The following is a 21,247-nucleotide window of genomic DNA, read 5'->3' as shown; positions in this document are numbered from 1 at the left end:
GTGTGTGTGTGTGTGTGTGTGTGTGTGTGTGTGTGTGTGTGTGTGTGTGTGTGTGTGTGTGTGTGTGTGTGTGTGTGTGTGTGTGTGTGTGTGTGTGTGTGTGTGTGTGTGTGTGTGTGTGTGTGTGTGTGTGTGTGTGTGTGTGTGTGTGTGTGTGTGTGTGTGTGTGTGTGTGTGTGTGTGTGTGTGTGTGTGTGTGTGTGTGTGTGTGTGTGTGTGTGTGTGTGTGTGTGTGTGTGTGTGTGTGTGTGTGTGTGTGTGTGTGTGTGTGTGTGTGTGTGTGTGTGTGTGTGTGTGTGTGTGTGTGTGTGTGTGTGTGTGTGTGTGTGTGTGTGTGTGTGTGTGTGTTTCATCATGCCGAATTCTTCACCACGCGTTTCACGCACCCCGAGTTTCGCACTTCGAGCAACCTTCGTAGACATTTTTTTGCTCTCACATGCTTTCTACCCTCCTACCCATCGCAAGAAGAAACAGAGGTGGTGTATAAATCACAGCGCATTAAGAGTAGGTAAGTTTTTTCGCCGCAAATTTCCCATTTCTCACAGTGTACATAATGTAATTTATTTAGTGATATCTGTGCTACATTTTCGCACTTTGTCAAAAATAATGCAGTGCGAAACGGCAAAAATGTTCTTGGATATAACGCAACCGCTAGTGCAGCAGATGAGGCAGAACACATAGTAATGCTGCCGAGACCTCGAAATGCACTTTCTTTCGGGCTCACTTAAAATGTAAACGTGATGAAATGCTTCAACATCAGCAATAAATTCGCATGATGAGGTAATCAATTTATAAATTAATGCAAAGCAATCTCTTCGTGTCCTTCAACCAGTACCTTCCGACATTAAAGTGCTAAATCAAGTGCAATACGAAATGTAACCTATGCAAGTTTTGTATAACCGATACCACTCAGGGCGGTCAAGCTGCAGGGTCCGGGAACTTGTCTGAGCAATGCATCACTTCATCCTTGAATCAAGAGCAGCCTAAACCGGTTTTCGAAGCTATATATTTCACAATGACTATCAGCAGTTAAACAACTAACTGTTTTCTAATTTCAGAGTGATCTCATCTTGCTTAAATACCAGTGGAGCATTTTCCATGCACTAGCAGACTTTCTCCTTTAAGAAAACATTGCAAATATGTATATTCGAGAACACTGAGTATTGCTGCTGCTTTTTTGCCGTCAAACGATGCGTCTCTCTTTCACTCCGATTCTTGAATAGAGACCCTAGCTACTTCAATATACCGGTGATTCTTCATAAAAATTAGCAAGAGGTAAGCGTTTTGTAATTTCAGAACTATGAATACATGGTACACATTCTATGGACGAGTTTTTGCAGGCACCTCCCACCTGCCAGCGTGCCTGCGGTGTACCGCTCACTACGCCTTGATAAGCTACAATGAACGGCCTTTTGTGACTCTTCACTGCCTTCCGCAAGTTGTAATTAATCCAGATAAGATTTCACTGCAAATAGAATAAGCAAAACAAAATTACGGTTCACATGCTTTTGGCCATGCTTTCATCGGCGAAGCAGGATAGGCGAACGTGGGGGCTAGGCTTTCATGATGGTTTTACGGCGTGATAGGGGCGTGCCGTGGAAAATTAGCACAGCAAACCGAAAGTAACCCTCAAGCATAAGCAATATTTACCTCCTTACGCACTTCCGCAATAATGTGGCCAACGTTGAAGCACCTGCCAAAGTGAAGCACCTGTCAGCGTGAAACACCTGGAAACGCTCAGAGAAAATTATGAAATAGGGGCGTATAGAGAAGTCCAATTGCGGGGAACAAATGCGAAGTTAGGTTTCAAATGTTTCGCTGAGCCCCATAAATTGATAAAAGCTAACAATGCTATAATTTTGCATGGGATATTTCAACAAGGATTTTTGTACTGGTAATTAATAATGTATGAATTCGATCACACTTTGGCATTAGCTCCTTAAACTCCTTTCTGTCTATCTTTCCCCTCCGCAGATGCTTCTGGAGACGGGAACTTGTCGGCCTTCAACCAGACTGTTCTGGATGACGACGACATCACACAAAACGCGTTCACCGTTCTCGTTGCTGGGTGAGGCGTTCTTGCTGCGCTAGAAGATGTAACGCATCGCTTTGCCGGCTGGCACAAAGGGTAGACGCTGAAGGAAAAACGCATCAAAACAAACGCTGAAGCGGAGTTTGAGCCGCAATATTACAACATAAAGTTCAACTCGAGGCACTCACTTCAGCACGTGTTTAATGTCTGAGACTAGCCTTCGAAACAGAAAGCCAATCCCCAGATGATGGCAAGATTGGCCCTGGATGTGCTCGAATAAAAGCACATTCAGTTCATAAATGTATAGGAAGGGACCTAAGTTTATATTACGCGTATCGGGCACGAATTGACAGGCACTGGTGTACTTTTAAAACACTGAACAATTTATGCAGAGAACAGATTTAATACAGATTTGGAAGGTCATTAGATTGCAACCAGAGCATGAGATCACCCAGTTAAACAGTATATTGCAACAATATAAATGAGTAAAATTCGAATCAATCTTTCAATCACCTTTAACACCATCCTGCAGCTTAAAAATGTAACAAATGGGGGAAGGGGGGGGGGGGGCACAGGATGGTTGCCGTCAAGCAGCAGTTATACGATTTTAAATAGAAATGTTAATTCCAAGGCCGTAAAAACCTACCCTAACACTGTTGTAGTCTCGGCCTCATTCCATAAATTTTAGCAGAAAACTATCAGGCTCTACAATCAACATAGATTAAAAAGAGAACGCGGAGACATTTGAAATGGTGTTTTGTAAGAGCGTGAGTACTGCACCATCTGTTGAATGGGTTGACAAGGTATATTGGTATTTATATCATTATGTATAATTGCGTTTACCTACGTATGTAGATCAATCAGGCGCTCAGCTCTGAAAAGGAGATATAATGCGACGACACCGCAAAAATAGTGTTAACTAAAATACAGATACTCAGTAGGTAGCCATTCCGTGTAAAGAAACCGAAAATTATTCTCATACACATTATGATAATAAATAATTCACATAGGTATATGTGAATCTTCAAGCGTGTTTCATACTGTCATGTAGTGGTGACAAGGCCGATGACACCACAAGAAGACACAGGTTTGATGGTACTGAAATAACCTTTTTATTGGACTGACTTGCGCCCGCCAAAGAACTAAGCAACTCGGCGGCGGCGATAGCAACAAACGTGCTCGTCGATCGTCGAACAAAGAATGCCCGTTACGCTCGTCAACGCTTAATTTAAAGGCAGCTCAGAACAATCTAGAGAAAGTCGCAAACTGCTACTAGTATACCCTGGAACAGCGTGGAAACATACGAAAGTGATCGGAATCTTCGACACAGATGTCGGGGCATCTTTCGCGACAAAGAAAATGATAACGCGTCGTATCGCGACAACGAGCATGAATAAACACGGGATACAGAATTGACACGCGTGCCAGAATCACAGTAATAAGGCCGCATGCCGGCGGCTGTTAAAAAAAAAACAGTTTCGAAGGTTTCGCGGCATTACTCCCCCCTTAAAAAACATCGCCACGATGTTTCAAAACAAAACAACTTAAACATAAACAATGCAAAGTTTAAACACCACAGATTCTTTAACGCGCGTAATACGGCTTCAGTCGTACAACATACACAATTTCTGGGCGTGCGCGTCGCCGTTGTGATGCTGACGTTCCGTCGGGGATGACTTCATAGTCAAGTGGTCCGACGTGGCGAATGATTTTGTACGGCCCAAAATATCGACGCAACAACTTTTCACTTAGTCCGCGACGGCGAATTGGTGTCCAAACCCACACTTGGTCTCCTGGGTTGTACTCTGCGTGGCGTCGTCGTAAGTTGTAACGTCGGCTGTCGGTGTGCTGTTGGTCTTTAATACCAGACGTGCGAGTCGTCGGGCTTCCTCTGCACGCTGCAGGTAGACGGCAAAGTCAAGGTTGTCCTCATTGGTTACGTGCGGCAGCATTGCGTCGAGCGTCGTCGTGGGCTCCCTGCCGTACACAAGCTTGAACAGGGTCGCTCTGGTCGTCTCCTGGACTGCCGTGTTATACGCGAAGATCACGTACGGCAAGATGGCGTCCCAGGTCTTGTGTTGAGCGTCGACGTACATGGCGATCATGTCCGCGATCGTTTTTTTCATGCGCTCCGTAGGGCCATTGGTCTGGGGATGGTACGCTATTATTCGTGGACGGCTTGCATGACTGACGCGTCAAGTCTGCTGTAAACGCCGTTCCCCTGTACGTGATGAGCACTTCTGGGGCGCAGTGTCGCAAAATAATTTGTCCGACAAAAAATTTGGCTTCTTGTGCGGCGGTACCATTTGGTAGTGCTATTGCTTCGGCGTAACGGGTAAGGTAGTCAGTGGCCACGATGATCCACTTTTTACCCATAGACAAAGCTGGAAAGGGGCCGAGGAGATCCATCCCAATTTGTTGAAAGGACAGGTCTGGGGGTGGAATCGGGTTTAGTAGTCCTGTTGGTCTGATAGGCGGCGTCTTGCGGCGTTGGCACTCGCGACATGTCTTCACGTAGTGGGCAACTTCGACAGGCAGTCGCGGCCAGTAGTACTTCTCCTGGATTCGATGCAACGTGCGTGCAAATCCGAGATGGCCTGCTATGGGCTCATCATGCAACGCCTGGAGAATTTCCTGCCGGAGGTTTTTAGGCACCACAAGAAGTTGCGCAGTCCAGTTGGGTGTAAAGTTCTTCACGAGGAGGCCATTGCTTAACGCGAACTAAGATAAATGTCGCCTGAACACACCAGGAGGGGAAGCGGTCTTTCCTTCTAAGTAATCGGCTAGCGCTTTCAGCTCAGCGTCTGATCGCTGTTGTTCTGCGAAACTGCTGGCGCTTACTGGTTCCCAAAAAGGCGTCGTCGTCATCGTCCTTCGGGGGAGCGTCGACGGGACCGCGTGATAAGCAGTCTGCGTCGGAATGCTTCCAGCCCGACTTATAGACTACAGTCAAGCCGAATTCTGAAGTCGTAGGCTCCATCTGGCAAGGCGGCCGGGGGGATCTTTCAAATTGGCCAGCCAGCAGAGCGCGCGATGGTCGCTTACCATCTTGAATGGTCGGCCGCATAGGTATAGACGAAACTTACAAGTAGCCCAGATGATCGCGAGACACTCCATCTCGGTCGTCGAGTAATTAATGATAATAATAATAATAAGTTTATTCGGACATGAAACATGTACACAGAACATGCCCTCGGGAAGGGGCAAAAGGAAGAAGCTGATGGCATTCTTCCTGACGAGGCCTCACCCCGGGTCACACATCAATGGCAGAAGGATGGACAAGGTCAAGGTAAGCTTCACCGAGAAAAACAAAACATAACCAATGACAAAAAAAAATCTCATAGATTATATTTGGCATTTTAAGAAACTACATAAGAACCATGGCATCGTAAACAAGGTAAGTACGTCAGTAACGCTACAATTCGCGACACAAAATGTAAACAAAATAATATACGACAAGCACTACAAGTCACATAGATTTGGTGCATTTCTAAGAAGGCGAAAAAAGCAACTTCATTTTCTTTTTAAATTGAAAAATAGATTTACTGTTTATAGCAACATCAATTATTGAAGGATAGGCATTGCATACTATACTAATTTGGGTATCTGTATGTTGGGTGCGCAGTTTTCCGGACGCAAGTGGAAACATGAGAGGTAACACGCAGACTGTAGCCGGTATTTCTGTTCAGATATGTATTTCTAAATGATGTGATGTATTGCTTAATTTTGACTTCGGCTTTTGTGAGGGACCTGCTAGCGTAGGCGATTACTTTCTTCTGTCCGGCACTCTTCTGCGCGAGAACGGCTCCTATGCCCACACTGCTCACGTCGGTGTGAATTTCGGTCTCGGCGTTTTTATCAAATTGGCCAAGTACAGGAGGGCACTGCAGGCGGCGCTTGAGTTCGTCAAAGGCTTCTGCTTGCGGCGCTTCCCATTTAAAAGGTACGTCAGCCTTTGTAAGCTGCGTCGACGGTTTGGCGACGCGCGAAACGTTTCTGACAAATCGTCGATAATAAGCGCAAAGCCCAAGGAATCGGCGCACAGCTTTCTTGTCGACAGGCGCTGGGAATTGTGCGATTGCAGCTGTTTTCACCGGGTCTGGGCGAATACCATCCTTACTAACGATGTGGCCTAGGGACCGCAGTTCCTCGTAGGCGAAGTGACACTTCTCCGCTTTTAGCATTAGTCCCGATGACTTGATGGCTTCCAGCACTGTGTGGAGTCGTTTTAGGTGGTCTTCAAAGTTTGACGAGAAGACAACAACGTCGTCCAAATATACCAAACAAATTTGCCACTCCAAGCCTGCCAGGACTGTGTCCATTACTCGTTGAAATCAGGCTGTGGCGGAGCAGAGGCCAAATGGAATCACCTTGAACTCAAAAAGACCGTCTGGTGTGGTGAATGCGGTCTTCTCGCGATCTCTTTCGTCGACCTCAATTTGCCAACATGAGCTCTTCGGGTCCATCGATTAGAAGTACCTTGCATTGCAGAGCCGGTCGAAAGTGTCGTCGATGCGGGGAAGCGGGTAGACATCCTTCTTCGTTATGCTATTCAAGCGGCGGTAACCAACGCAGAAGCGAAGTCTGCCGTCTTTCTTCACCAAAACGACTGGTGCCGCCCAGAGGCTGTTCCATGGCTGGATTACCTCATCACGCAGCATTTTCTCAACTTGATCGCGTACGGCCTGGCGTTCTCGCGGCGATATACGATAAGGGCTTTGGCGCAGAGGCCGGGCGTGTTCGTCTGTTATAATGTGGTGCTTGGCCAGTGGTGTTTGTCGTACCTTCGATGATGACGAGAAGCACTCCCCGTAGCTTTGAAGCAGACTGAGAATCTGGTCTTTCCTGCTGTGGGTCAATGCAGGGTTGATGTCAAATGTAAGCTGACGGAATTGGTCCGGTGCGTCTTCCAGTGGTTGGTCGTGCAGGGTGAATACATCTTTGAGGTCCACTAATTCGTCGAGAAAAGCGATCGTCATGCCCTTGTTGAGATGCCGGTATTCTTCGGTGAAGTTTGTTACCAGCACCTGAGCTTGACCGCTCCGGAATTTCGCGATGCCTCTAGCGATGCCGACACCTCGTTCTAAAAGCAATTGGATATTTCATTCGAAGATGCCTTGAGCGGTTTCGATGTTTGCGCTACCTACGCAGACTGCGATGCTTGATCGGGGTGGCACGGCCAATTCTCCATCGAGGACTTTTAGAGCGATGTGTTGCGTCGAAGTCGTCGTATCAGGAATGGCTTTGTCAGCAGAGAACTTGATGAGCTTGGATCGCAGGTCGATGATAGCCCTACCATCATTTAGGAAGTCCACGCCTAAAATCACGTCGCGGCAGCACTGGTGCAAGATCTCAAAGCTGGTGGGGTAAGTACGCCCATTTACGGTTATTCTTGCAGTACATCGTCCCGATGGAGTAATCGGGTTGCCACCTGCGGGGCGAATCAACGGGCCGTCCCAAGCGGTTGTAACTTTCCTGAGATGGGAGGCTAACGGTCCACTGATAACTGAATAGTCAGCTCCGGTGTCTACTAGGGCAGAGACTCTGCCACCGTCGACATCAACTTCAAGGTCACTTGTTCGCGTCCTCGCATTGTACGTGGACCTTGGGGTTCGATCTCGGCTCCTTCGTTTCTTCAGGTCATGGCCGGGGCATACCGTTATTACTTCGCTGGGCGGCGTTGTCGGCTTGCACTCTGGTCGTGTTGTCATTGATGTCGTCGTGTGGAGCGGCGGTGAAATGGCTGAGTCGCCGTTAGTGGTCGTCGTTGGCGGAGGATGTTCGTCTTTTCTTCGTTGAGCAACCTCACCTCCAATGGTTGCTCTATTTAGTTTCCCCTGCGCGGGCTTGGAGACCTTGCGCGCCCACTTTCATCGTAGTTACGGCCTGGCGACACAAAGCGGGCCCTGTATGGCGACGGAGACCTGAACCGACGGCTTGGTGGTGCAATCTCACCGCTACGCAGATAGCTGTCGATTTCTTGCGGTCGTTCACCTGGGCATGATCGTGGAGCGTCGACTGCAAATCCGCGGACGCCGATTCGTCGGTACAGTGGCGCAGAATGTGGCCGGCCTCACCGCAGTGGAACCATAATGGCCGGTTGTTTGCTGTCCTCCAGGCATCGCACTTCCTGGGTCTTGGGGGTCGTTGGTAGGCTTGGTGGGCGGGGGCTAAGGGGCGGCTTTCGGGGGCAGGATGGTAGCGACGAGGGCTTAGGAGGTCGCGTCGGGGTGCAGGACGATATAATGCAGCTGCATAGTTCATCGCGGCTGATTCATGCACTGCAGCTGTCGGAGTCGTCGCTTTAGGAACGCCAACCGCCTGCTGGACTTCTTCACGGACGACGTCCGCGAGTGTCGCCACGTGAGGTTGTTGCGATGATGGCATTAATCGGCGCAGCTCCTCTCGCACGATCTCCCGGATGAAGTCGCGAAGGTTATCTTCGCTTGTAGATGCGCTTGGGTAGTTGCTTGAGTAGTCTGGCTGAAGTGGTCACTCGTATTGGCGCATCCGGGTGTCCGACGTCTTTTTGATGGTAGACGCTTCCGTTCCTAACTTTGCCACGGTTTTCAGCGGATTTCGGAAGAGACTTGCAAAAAACGATTTTTTTAACGCCTCGCATTAAAAATTTGACTCTCTCACTTTCGGTCATGTTAGGGTCGGCGCGACGAAAGAGGCGCTTCATCTCAACGTATGCCAGGACAGGCTTGTCAGGAAGTTCAAGTCTTGACAGAAGGAGGGCCTGCGCTCTTTAATTTCGAACGATGATTGAAAAGGCCGTCAAAAACGCTTCCTTGAAAATCTCCCAATCCTTCATAGCTGCCTCATGATTTTCGAACCAAACTTGGGCATGCCCTTGAAGAACAAAGTAGACTTGCCTGAGTTTCGCGGCATCGTTCCAGCCGTTGAATTCTACCATATGGTCGAAAAGGTCCATCCAGTCTTCTGCATCTTCGTCCGGTCGTCCATGGAAGCAGGGGGGCTCACGGGGTTGAAAGAAAACGACTGGTGTTGTTGGCTAGGCCATTGTCATTGTCGATGCCATCCGAGATCGAATGGGGTCCGGCAGCAAACCGTGTTCAGGTTAGAGCCCTTGAAGCCGGCAACTGGTTCGTTGCCTGTTGGCTGTTTCTCCAGCGTAACAGGAACACGTCTGGGTTCTTCGCTTTAATTATCAAAGGCAGCACCTCCATCAGATGTCACGTAGTGATGACAAGGCCGTTGACACCGCAAGAAGACACAGGCTTGGTGATACTAAAATTATCTTTTTATTGGGCTGATGCGCCCGCAAAAGAACTAAGCAACTCGGCGGCGGCGATAGCAACGAACGTGCTCGTCGATCGTCGAACAAAGAATGCCCGTCATGCTCGCCAACGCTCAATTTAAAGGCAGCTCAGAACAATCCAGATAACGTCGCAAACTGCTGCTAGTACACCCTGGACAATTGTGGAAACATACGCAAGTGATCGGAATCTTCGAGACAGACCTCAGCGCATCTTTCGCGGCAAAGGAAATAATAACGCGTCGTATCTCGACAACGAGCATGAACAAACACGGGATACAGAATTGATACCCGTGCCAGAATCACAATGATAAGGCCGCATGCCCGCGGCTGTTAAAAAAACATGCAGTTTTGTAGGTTTCGCAGCAATACTTCCTGGATTTACCATAAATATTTGCAACCAAGAACACTCGAACCACAAATATTGTGTCTCCGTCCTTTTAAAGGCGGACATTGAGCTTAATGTTTCTCTAATCATATTTCTTTATATTTAGAAGGTAGCGAGATTTTTGTCAGTTGTAACGAACTTTCAAACAAATATAGGTACACTGGAACGCGATTTGAAGGCGATCACTGCTTTGCCAACCTACTCAGATTAAACTTCTCCATTATGGTTCATTTCATGAGAGTCGAAAAGCGAATGACTGGACTGAGCTAGCCAAATGATTTCTCTATCTTGCACCGTCATGTTTGTAGCGTGCGACGATGCGAGCAATTTATTGGTCCGTTTCACCGGAAGGAGAGCGATAACCTTCCCCAAATCGCTCTCGACTGTACTAAAACGTTCGGCGTACATTGGAGCCACTAATACGACAGGCCGGTTCGTTGACGATCAGCAAGCAATTGAAGCCCAAAACTACATTGGATAAGGAATTTGGCCTTCATAAATAAGGCGATTTTTCTTACGTGTTGTTCGCACTCCTAAAGTTTTCTCGACAAGATTGCGTGGCATTCTACTCCAGTGACTGCTTCCGAATGTAACTTCTTAGGTCTGTGTTATCTATTTGATTTAATTCACACTCGTTGTGCCCCATTTGAAATAGAACACTTTTTGCTCTCTTATGCGGTGACCCGCAAAGGTGCCAAAATAAGCACACAATTTATATTTTTAACATCAATACCAAAACATTCACTTCTTGAGGCACAAACAAAGCACCTGTTTCAAACGAGAAAACTTTAATTAATTAGCGTTACTTATTTCATTCTCTCACCTGTCTGTGCCGATTGCTGTCCTGGCCCCGTAGGTTCGAGACGATGAGCAACACGATGGCCCTGGTGACGCACATGCTCACGCATTATCCAGAAGTGCAAGAGAGGATGAGGGAGGAGCTGCTCTCGGTTCTCGGACCTGACGTGCGTAATTTTATTATAATGCTTTATTGTTGCGTGTGCTATGAAGGCGAAAACTGTCTGGCGTCGAAGGCGGTTGCACAGGCTTTCTGTTGTGAAACTTATGTGCGATAATTAAACACGGGCTATAACGAAACGCCGGCTATATAGTGTGACACTGACTATAATTAAATACCTATTATATCAAAAGAACTAATGTATCAAAATGCCTGCTATAATGAAACAATTTAGGGGCAGCTGCTGGTGACCTATAGTTGTCCTAGTGACAGTAAAGCTAAAAATAGTGCCAATTGAGCAGTAGAGTACGTACTCTATGCTGCAAAAATCTAGAACACAAGGAAAGAGGTGGTAGGAAAGGATGCGCTGGATTCATCGTCCCTAATTTTTCCTTATTTTTTGTTACTCTGAGCTCACCCAAAAGACGTCTCAAAGTTAAAACGGTAGTCTTCAGAATTCATTCCTCACCTGCTTCGGTCGAAGCCACAACATAGTACGTAACTAGCCCGCTGAGCAGCACGCATGAATAGCCGGTATTTCTGCAGGCGTATTTCACCGAATTGTTTCTTGGCGATTGAAATCGCGCTCATGATTGGGGCCTGTATTTCTGTGTGTACTTCCTTCGCTAACTGCCGAGTTGCCGTCTTCGATCTAATCATTATAGGTAATGTTTACGATAATATACAAGTCATGGTCCATGATAGCACAAATGTGAAACGCTATCTACTCCCGAAGAGAACACGATAACCTGCATTCTTTGACCCAATAGCGTTTTTAAGGATAATGATTTAATACGAAAAAGCTCATATTTATGGCCTACCCATTAAGTAGCATTAGCTAAACAAAGACGAAGTAATGATCTGTTTTCAGGGTGGTTTTTACAGTGCATCATACGGGGTTTTATGAACAAAAAGTTTTCTGCGCTCCCTTCAAATGTGCTCTATATACAAACAATTCCCGAACGAATAGATTCTGAAAAAGCTGCTGTCCACATACGTTTGTGCATATTCAAACCATCATATATTCCGTCCCCTCCGCAGCCATTTGCTAATCATTGTGGACATAGTTTATTTACGTGAAAATTGTCACTCAATTTAGCGCATACGCAAAGATGGTACACATGGGTCATCATCTGGGTACTCCAAGGATTAACTTCCAAAAACAGAACCTTCCAAATTATTTTGTGCCAACTATAACTTTTGTGCGCAATTACGAAAAACAAAGATACAGACACCCCATCTGCTTTTCGCCAACTCCAAGCTTTCAAAGCACTAGTTTCATATCAAGCAAGCTGTAAGGTAACGCACTTGACCAATATATTGCAATTACGGAAACCGATTCAACAAGCACTGGGAAATTACTCCACGCACGACGACCACAGCAAGCACAAATATGCAGCTTCCAAGCTAAAATCACGACAACGCCAATCAGCTTACTCAATGGCGCTGATACATTAGCAGCAACGCGACATTGTATGTATTTTCTGCATGACTGTAAAACCGTCCGGATTGCTCCTTTCATGCTGTACTCTACTCCTCAACTATAATCATCATCACCATCAGATGCACTATATCCACTGCAGCGCACAGGTCTCTTCCATATTCCTCCAATTAACACGGTCTTGTGCTAGCTGCATCTATTTGACCCCTGAGAAATTAACCTCATCCGCCTACCTAACTTTCTGCCTCCCCCTGCTACGCTTTCCTTCCCTTGGAATCCAGTTTGTTACCCTAAGCGACCATCGGTTATCCTCTCTTCGCACTACATGCCATGCCCATGCCCATTTCTTCTTCTCGATTTCCACTGGAATAACATTAACTCAAATCCTTTCTCTGACCCACTCTTCCTATCCTATCTCTTAACACAAAACCTACCATTTTTCGTTCCATAGCCCTCTGCGCTGTCCTGAACATACGTAGAACCCTTTTCGTTCGCCTCCACGTTTCAGCCACATAGCTGAGTACAGCTAAGATGCAACTGTTGTCTACTTTCCTCTTGAGCAATACCGGTAAGCTACAAGCCATATTCTGTGAGTATCTGCCGCATGCGCTCCATTCCAACATTATTCTTCTAGTTATTTCCCTTTCTTAGTCAGGATCTGCGGTTACTACCTGTCCTAAGCAGGCATATTCGCCTACCACTTGCAGTCATTCGCTATACCTATTGTAAGCTGTTGTTTCTTTCCGACGCCATTGAATGCTACCTTAGTTTTCTGTATAGTGATTTTTAAGCCTATCTTTCTGCATTTTTCTGTCTATGTCATCCATCGTTTTTGGCTGTTCACTCCCTAAGTTGCTTAGCAAAGCAGCATTGTCAGCGAATCGCAGATAACAGCGCTATTCTCCATCTAACCTTATCCCTAACTGCTCCCCATTCCAACTCTGAGTATTTCCCCTAAGCAAGCTGTGAATAGTATTGGGGAGATCATGCCTCCTTGCCTAGAGCTTTTATTTATGAGAACTTTGTTACTTTCTTTATGCATCTGGTCACTGTGCAGCCTCTATAGATATCTTCCAGTACTTTCCCAAACGGCTCGTCTACATCCTGATTCAGCAATGCCTGCATGACCGCCGACGTTTCTACTGAGTCAAAGGCTTTTTCGTAATCAATGAATGCTATGTATAAGGGCTGGTTATATTCTGAGACTTTTTCTATCACTTGGTTGATGGTATGGATATAATCGATAGAGTAACCTTTCCGAAAACCTGCTTGATATTTTGCTTGGTTGAAGTCTAACATTGTACTAATTCTGTTAGCGATTACCTTAGTATATATATATACCTTATACGTAAGAGACAGTAAGCTGACTGGTATCTAATTTTTCAAGTACTTAGCGTCCCCTTATAAATTAGGAGAGTGTTAGCGTTCTTCCATGATTCCGGTACCCTCAATGACACGAAGGATTACGCATACAGGGTGGCCAGTTTTCCTAGCACGATATCCCCCCGTCTTTCAACAAATCTACACTTACCTGATCCTCCCCAGCTGATTTCCCTTTTTTCATAGTTTCTAAAGCTCTCTGAGCCTCCTCCTTCGTCACTGGCAGAACGTCTGACTGCTCTTCACTACTGTCAATATCATGGTCCTGCCTAGTTAATATGCTATACATATCAGTACAGAAACTCCTTGGCTACTTTGACTATCTTGTCCATATTCGTGATGACATTGCCCACCTTGTCCCTCATCTTACACATCTCATTTTTGCCCATTCCCAATTTTCTCTTCACTACTTTAAGGTTGTTCCTGTTCTTTTGAGCATACTCAATTTTCCCCATGTTATAGTTCCTTATGTCGGCCACTTTAAGCTTATTGATTAGATTTGAATCAGCTCTGTCCTGTTGGATTGAAGGCTTTCATACTCTGGCCTACCCATACTCTGGCGTTTCTTAATCAAATCTTTCGTCTCCTTAGATAGTTTACTGATATCCTCTCTTACTGTTCTACCACCTATTTCTACCACGTGACACTATGCGTATTCTGCTTGGCTGTAACATTGTCCACATCATTTCAGCCTTTCTTGATGTGCACAATTCCTCCCAAAATTGCCAGAATATTCCGTCCAGCCTAGTAACTGCAGTTTTTTGCTCATCTTTACCCTCAGGTTATTATCTGCACAGTGCTGATGACAGTCACGTGACACTGTGTGCATTCCGCTTTTCAGTAAAATCGTCCGGATCACTAAAGCCATTCCTGCTGTGCGTAATTTCTCCGAAAACAGCTAGCATATGCTATCAAGTCTACTAACTGCAGGTTCTTTTATATTGACCAACAAATCGTCATCATCATTAGCCTGACAAAACTGACAGCAAGGCGTAGCTAAGCCTTTCCCAAATCCCTCTAATTAACCCGGTCCTTAAACTCAGGTGTGTGGTGCGATCAGCATGTAGCCGGTGACCACCACCTTTAACGCACCCCTTCAACAGGACATTTTAAGCCACCCTGGTGTAGCACTTGGCCAAAATCTCCAATACCACAACAGATAGACAAACCCCGTGATAATAAAACTAAATAACCTGATTACATAGAACAGTGCCAATTGTAAAGACAGGCTTCAGCAGCGAAAAAAAGATTGACAATGCTGCGTGGCCATCCGAACTTCGAGCATGTATCACTGCACACCGGGACAATTTTCGACGTTCTTTATTTTTTCATTTGGGTGGAAATCAGCGCAATAGCACGAAGGACAAAGAAACAGGAAGCACAAAAACGAGCGTTCACTCGCAACTACATTTTTATTCAGAAAAAAAAAATTACCGACGATTACGCTATTTCCTAATGCGAAATTTGAGCGCAGCAAATAAGCTGTTTCACCTTTTCGATAGATTGAGGCAAAGAAATCGAGCAACACATGTATGCGCTATCACAGAATTTTTTTTTATTTTTCACACGTATTCCTTTAACAAAGAATCCCTTCTCGGCGGCGGCGATGAGCTTCTGCTTCAGCCTCGCTTACACCTGGTTCCTCTCGACGGTGGCGATGAGAACTCCGCTTCGGCGGGGCGAACGGCAGGGTCTTCTCGACGGCGGCGATGAGCTTCTGCTTCAGCCTCGCTTACTGCTCTGGATTCTGGCGGCGACGGCGCTGGGCCTCTGCTCTGGCAGCTCATTTAGCAGCAGCAGCAGCATACGGAGGACTTCCACCGGTCGTCTCGCTCATGGCTCAGAAAGAACTGGCAGATAATTTCGCAGTGGCGAACGGCAGCGGCAGTTTCGGCTCGGGTGGTGCACATATACAGATCCGCCGCCACCGATCTGGCTCTCTGATTGCCACCGCACAGGGGTTGCATTGGAGGAGGAGCGAAGAAAGGAATTAAGTTCGAGCCGGCGCTTTGACAACCGGAGACTCGCAGGAAGAGGGGGGAGGGGGGCGGCGTGTACACCCAGCGGCAAACGATGGGGGCAGAAGCGCGCGCAGCAAGCGGACAACGCGATAAAGGGAGGAGGGAAGAGGTAGCAGCGACTGACTGATGCTGCTGCCGCCGATAGTGAGTCGACCCCAGCTGCGGAGTTTGTTTCAGGGACAACGCCGCCGATGCCGACGCAAGCAATATTGCCAGGGGGCGCTCGGAGCGACAGACGTTGAAGTGGCGTTCGGAGAAAAAAAAAGGACGAAGTGAATCGGCTCTGGACTAGAAGGACATACCTAAAGCTTGGACCTTGTAATTCCACCTGCACCGGCTCTGATAACCTAGCCCTAGTCGCCAATATCGTGACAAATCTGGTGGAGGTCAGGTCTGATGTCCCGTACCCCTCCGCTAAGCAGGAGTGCTGGTCATATATTCGAGGAAACGCCTGTTCACCGCACCAGCCGCAGGCAACGAGGCCTACCACCTGAGATTTCCCCATCGGCTATGACTACCGGCAGCCACGACGTCGTCTCAATGCCTGGAGCGGTCCCTACTTACGTGACGTTTCAGAACCCCCGCGTCCCAAAGACCTTTCACGGGGACACCTATGAAGACGTCGACGACTGGTTGCAGCACTACGAAAGGGTAGCTACCTTCAACCTCTGGGATGACGCCGCCCGGCTTCGCAACGTCTACTTCAGCCTTGATGGCGCTCGGACATGGTTCGAGAACCATGAAGACCAGCTGTCTTCCTGGAGTGAGTTCAAGCGTCATCTTGCGGCTGCTTACGGTAGCTCAGATCGCCGCGAACGGGCCGAACGCGCTCTCCAATCTCGGGTTCAAATGCCTAACGAAACCGTCGCGGCATATATCGAAGACATGACACGCCTCTTCAAGCGGGCAGAGCCTACAATGTCCGAGGACAAAAAGCTGCGCTACCTCATGCTTGACGTTAAAGAGCAGCTTTTTGCTGGCCTGGTGCGCAGCCCACCGAAAACTGTCGCAGAATTCCTTACGGAAACATCCACGATAGAAAAAGTGCTTCAGCAGCGAGCTTCGGCACAGAATCGTACCGTCCACGCCACCTCCGTCTCTGCCGAGTTACCATCGCATGGCATGGACGCATCGGCGCTACGTGAGCTCGTACGTTCGATTGTGCGCGACGAACTCAGACTGCTGTATGGCGCACCTCAACCAGCTTCTACCTCCATTGCGAGTGTTGTCCGCGACGAAGTGCAGCAAGCGCTCCGGCCTCCGTTTCCAAGCGGTGAACCTCACCCTGCGCCTCCTCTTACGCCACCTGAGTGCCAGCGTCCCACATACGCCGAGGTGCTACAATACTCGCCACCCCAGTCGCCGACCCTCATTCCTGCTAACGTAGCTGCACCAACAACACCGGCCCTCGTGATCCAGTACGTAACGGATTCCCGACAGTCTAGACGGAAAGCAGACGAGTGGCGTACCCCCGACCGACGGCCTTTATGCTTTCACTGCGGCGAACCGGGACATGTCTATCGGCGCTGTCCCTACCGTCGACTGGGCCTCGAAGGTTTTTCCGCCGATTCTCCGCGGCCTCGCTACGGCGAACGGCCCCGAGCCGTTGAAGATTTCCTCAATGACCAGCGCCGTGGTGTTCCGTCTCGTCTGCGGCAATCTCGATCACCATCGCCCAGGGCTCGCCCTTCGACATCTGCTGCGAGGTCCTCATGGGCAGCGCAGGGCCGATTGCCCAGCCCCCAGAGGGAAAACTGAAACCAGCGACCTTCGGGGGTAGGTTCGCTGGACATCGCTGCGCGGGAGACCCCCCATCGACGCGGACACGGAAACTCTACGAATCGACATTGGAAAAGTCCGCGGTTGCCGATTATAACGCTACCTCGACGCCACCACGGCGCACCCGCAACGACGACGAATTGCCGGTAGAACCGACGACGCACCAACGCACCCGCAACAACGACGAATTGCCGGTGAAACAGACGACGCAACGATGCACCCGCAACAACTACGAATTGCCGGTGAAACAGACGACGCAACAATGCACCCGCAACAACGACGAATTGCCGGTGGAACAGATGATGTGACAACACACCCGCAACGACGAAGAATTGCCGGTAGAACGGACACCGCAACAACGCGCCTGCAACAACGACGAATTGCAGGTGAAGCATACCGCGTACACCGACGCAGAGCAGTCAAACACTCAGAAGCCTGATATTCGCGAGAAGCTGTCGTTGGACATACCAGTAATACTGGATGGTCGCCATGTTCGAGCTTTGTTGGATACTGGCGCTGATTATTCTATTTTGAGCAGCCAGTTCGCCGCAATTCTCAAGAAGGTTTTGACTCCGTGGGCTGGCACACACGTTCGCACAGCGGGTGGTCATCTGGTTACTCCTCTAGGCATGTGCACGGCCAGGGTTTTAAATTCAAGAGTCGACATTTGTGGTAAGCTGCCTCGTTCTGAAAAGCTGCTCACGTGACCTAATTCTGGGCGTAGATTTTCTTCGTTGCAATTATTGACCTCCAATTGCAATTATTGACCTCCGGGATTTTAGGGTCTCGTTTTCAACTGAGAAAGCAGTGGCCCTCAGCAGTACACAGCGACCACTCAATGTGCTTCGAGTTTATGCGGACAGTGTCATGCTGCCACCCCGAACCAGCACCTTCGTTAATGTCAAATGCAATGCACTTCACAATGGTGATGCAATAGCCGAAACTAACCTTTCGTTACTGTTGATTCAGGGAGTCTGCGTAGCTCGCAGTTTGATCCATCTTAACTGTGGTAAGTCCAAGGTACTTGTTACCAATTTTTCGCACGAGTATCGACACCTGTTTCGGAATACTTCCGTAGCTTTCGCGGAACGCATATCTGAAGTCTCCGAGTGCTTGTCCACAGAAACCGTGCCACCGCCCACATCCCTCGACAACCTCGATATTAGCTCAGAGAAATCGGTGAGCCAGCGTGAACAGCTGTTTTCATTGTTACTCGAATTCAGAGAATGTTTTGCATCATCGTCAAAAGTGCATCAAACTCCCATTGCCAAGCACCATATCGTGACGTTCGATGATGTGCGCCCAATTCACCAGCACCCCTACCGCGTCTCTTCGACCGAGCGCGAAGTTATTAAGTCACAAGTTAAACAAATGCTCGAAGATGATGTTATCCAGCCTTCAAATAGCACATGGTCCTTCCCAGTCGTTCTAGTTAAAAAGAAAGACGGCACGTTAGGTTTTTGCGTCGATTACCGCAAGCTGAACACCGTAACCAAGAAGGATGTTTACCCCTTGCCGCGGGTTGACGACTCTCTCGACAGCCTTCGGCGTGCGAAGTACTTTTCGTCAATCGATCTGAAAAGTGGCTACTGGCAGATTGAGGTAGATGAGCGAGATCGTGAAAAAACGGCCTTTGTCACACCCGACGGACTTTACGAATTTAAAGTTCTACCTTTCGGACTTTGTTCCGCGCCGGCCACATTTCAGCGGATGATGGACGCTGTCCTCGTCGGGCTTAAATGGCAGTGTTGCCTAGTCTACCTAGATGACGTGGTGGTCTTCGCAGAATCGTTTTCACAACATCTTAAGCGCCTGCGGTCAGTACTCGAAGCCCTTCGATCCGCTAAATTGACACTTAAGCCACAGAAATGTCACTTTGGCTACCAAGAGCTTAAATTCCTCGGTCATGTCGTAAGCGCTGCCGGCGTGAAGCCCGACCCGAAATGATACCCTCGCTTCCGCAGCGCCAAGAACCAGGTCTAGCCGTGGGAAGGTGGTCACGTATTCGTCGACGTGCCAGGGCCTACGTGAAGTAACCGGCGCGTCGGCAACTGAAGAGCAGCCTGTCCGCCACACAGGAACGGGGGGGGGGGGGGGGGGGGACCCTCCCCTCCTCTTTCTGCATGGCGGCGACGGTGTCCTATGCAGTCACGTTATCTTGACTCTCTAGCGGCGTCAGCGGCATCCAGCGGTATCAGTCGGTCGCTGCTAGCGCTGGGGGGATGAAAGGGGGGCGGAGCTGGTTACGAGGCCGACGACGACGCCGACGCCGACGCCGACGCCAAACCCAGGAACGGACGCCAAAGAGCTGCGCTCTAAAAAAAAAAGGAACATGTGATGCTATATATACACGTTGTTGTTTCTGAATGAAAATGTAGCTTCGAGTCAGGGCTCGTCTGTGAGCTTCCTGTTCCATGTCCTTCGTCCTTTCGCGCTGCTTTTTTACATCCAAAATGAACTACAACCAGCTCGCCCAACTCAGCAGTCTACTGCAGTCTTTTATTGTGTTTCGTGCAGTATGCCATATTAACTGCTGTGAATTGAAATATGTAAGTAATTGGTTCAAATGTATTCACGATACTTCAAGCTTCTTACTGAGCGTATTTCAAAATAAATATTTGAAATGCAAAACAAGTTTTATTTGTGAGTTGGCGTAATTTTTGTTCTATACATAAACACGTGAATATTTCTTTGGCCTTATTGAATAAAACGTGACACGCCAGTAAGCGCTGTTTGACCGCCTCTGTTCTTTGTCCTTTCGTATTAAACGTTAATGGCGGATTTGTGAGCCTGTGCACAGTGTCCTTGTCTGACGTCCTTTCCTTCTCGTGTCCATGTATATTTTTATTTATTTATTTAGAATAGTTGAGACCATAGCAGGTAGGCATTACATTCATTATATCGACAAAGTGATGATGACGAGAATTAAAGCAGCGCTACAAAAATACGCTATTAGGCAATTCTTAAAGGGCCACTTTCCAGGGAGGGACCTTTTAAGCAAATGAGCCCAGTGTTTCGATCAGGTACCGGAGATAGTCTGTGCAAAATGCTACAGCGACACGCGCGCCGCAAAGCAACGAAAATACAAATCAAAGCTCTCTCATGCTCTCCTTTGGGAAGCCAGCTTCCCCGTTTCCTGCGCTGGCCCGTAGAGCCACAGTTATGACGTACTTCCCGAGAACGACGTCCATTGGTCCATCTCGATGACTGACGGGAGAAGGATGGGTGTCTACCGCCCGCTGCGCGCTTTTCCCTCGCCACGGCCAGACTGAATTCAGCGGCGCGCGCTCCCTCGCCCGTATTTTTTTTTTTTTTTGTTCGTGCACGCGGAGTGCCCCGCCCCACCTCCCGCCAAACGCGGTGGAGGAATGGGAATTTGTCTTGTGGAGGCTAGATGACCTCGGGCAGGAGAGTGAAAAACCTTTGCGAGTGAACGGAAGGAGAGAAGCATGACAGAATCGGGTGAATACGGTGGCTGTAACTGCGTTATTAGTTACTCTTTTCAAAAACATTTTGCGGCCTTGCGTTCTAGGGGCGAAGTCTCACAGTCACCGGGGAAGAAAATATTTTCGACCGGAGGGTGGACAGTGGGCCTTTAAAGCACAAATTAACTGAAAATGTGTCATCAAATTCGCGCAAACAGCTCACAAATAAAGAACACATACAATGTCAAAAACGAAATAATGGGATAACAGGCTGTCGACTGCGTTAAACAAGCGAACGAAAAAAAGAAAGCAAAATTTGTAACCGAATAATGTCAGCTCACAGCGTGGCCTGTAGTTTGGAACAAAAACTTGAAAATGAATCAACGTTATCAACAGATAAGTGCAGGCAATTCTATTCGCTTGTTGCCAATGGGAAGAAAGAATGCTTAAATGCATCACTGTGACATGAAAATTCGGTTAGCGTGAACGCGTGATGGTTTCTTAACTCTCGCTTATGTGATAAGTCGATGTTAAAGGCGTT

At 48.0% G+C, this 21,247-nt stretch overlaps 1 protein-coding gene across 3 annotated transcripts in view; it reads left to right on the top strand.

Annotated features, from left to right (window-relative positions):
• Nucleotides 1–21,247, top strand: part of LOC146209723 (cytochrome P450 3A6-like) — a 73,798-nt gene that overhangs the window by 38,580 nt on the left and 13,971 nt on the right. Inside the window, exons 9-11 of one of the 3 annotated variants that reach the window (XM_084587446.1) lie at nucleotides 1,341–1,353; nucleotides 1,987–2,068; nucleotides 10,559–10,667. In XM_084587446.1, the coding sequence (XP_084443572.1) occupies nucleotides 1,341–1,353; nucleotides 1,987–2,068; nucleotides 10,559–10,667 (204 nt within the window). Of the gene's footprint in view, nucleotides 1–1,340; nucleotides 1,354–1,974; nucleotides 2,069–10,558; nucleotides 10,668–21,247 lie in introns of all 3 variants that reach the window. The other 2 variants (XM_084587445.1, XM_084587444.1) reach the window with 2 other exon arrangements.

Source organism: Amblyomma maculatum, chromosome 1 (assembly GCF_055883805.1).
Source record: "Amblyomma maculatum isolate TAMU_Amacu chromosome 1, ASM5588380v1, whole genome shotgun sequence".
NCBI classification, from domain to species: Eukaryota; Metazoa; Arthropoda; class Arachnida; order Ixodida; family Ixodidae; genus Amblyomma; species Amblyomma maculatum.
The sequence above is the reverse complement of the archived record's forward strand: the minus strand, read 5'-3'. Positions and strand labels throughout refer to the sequence as shown.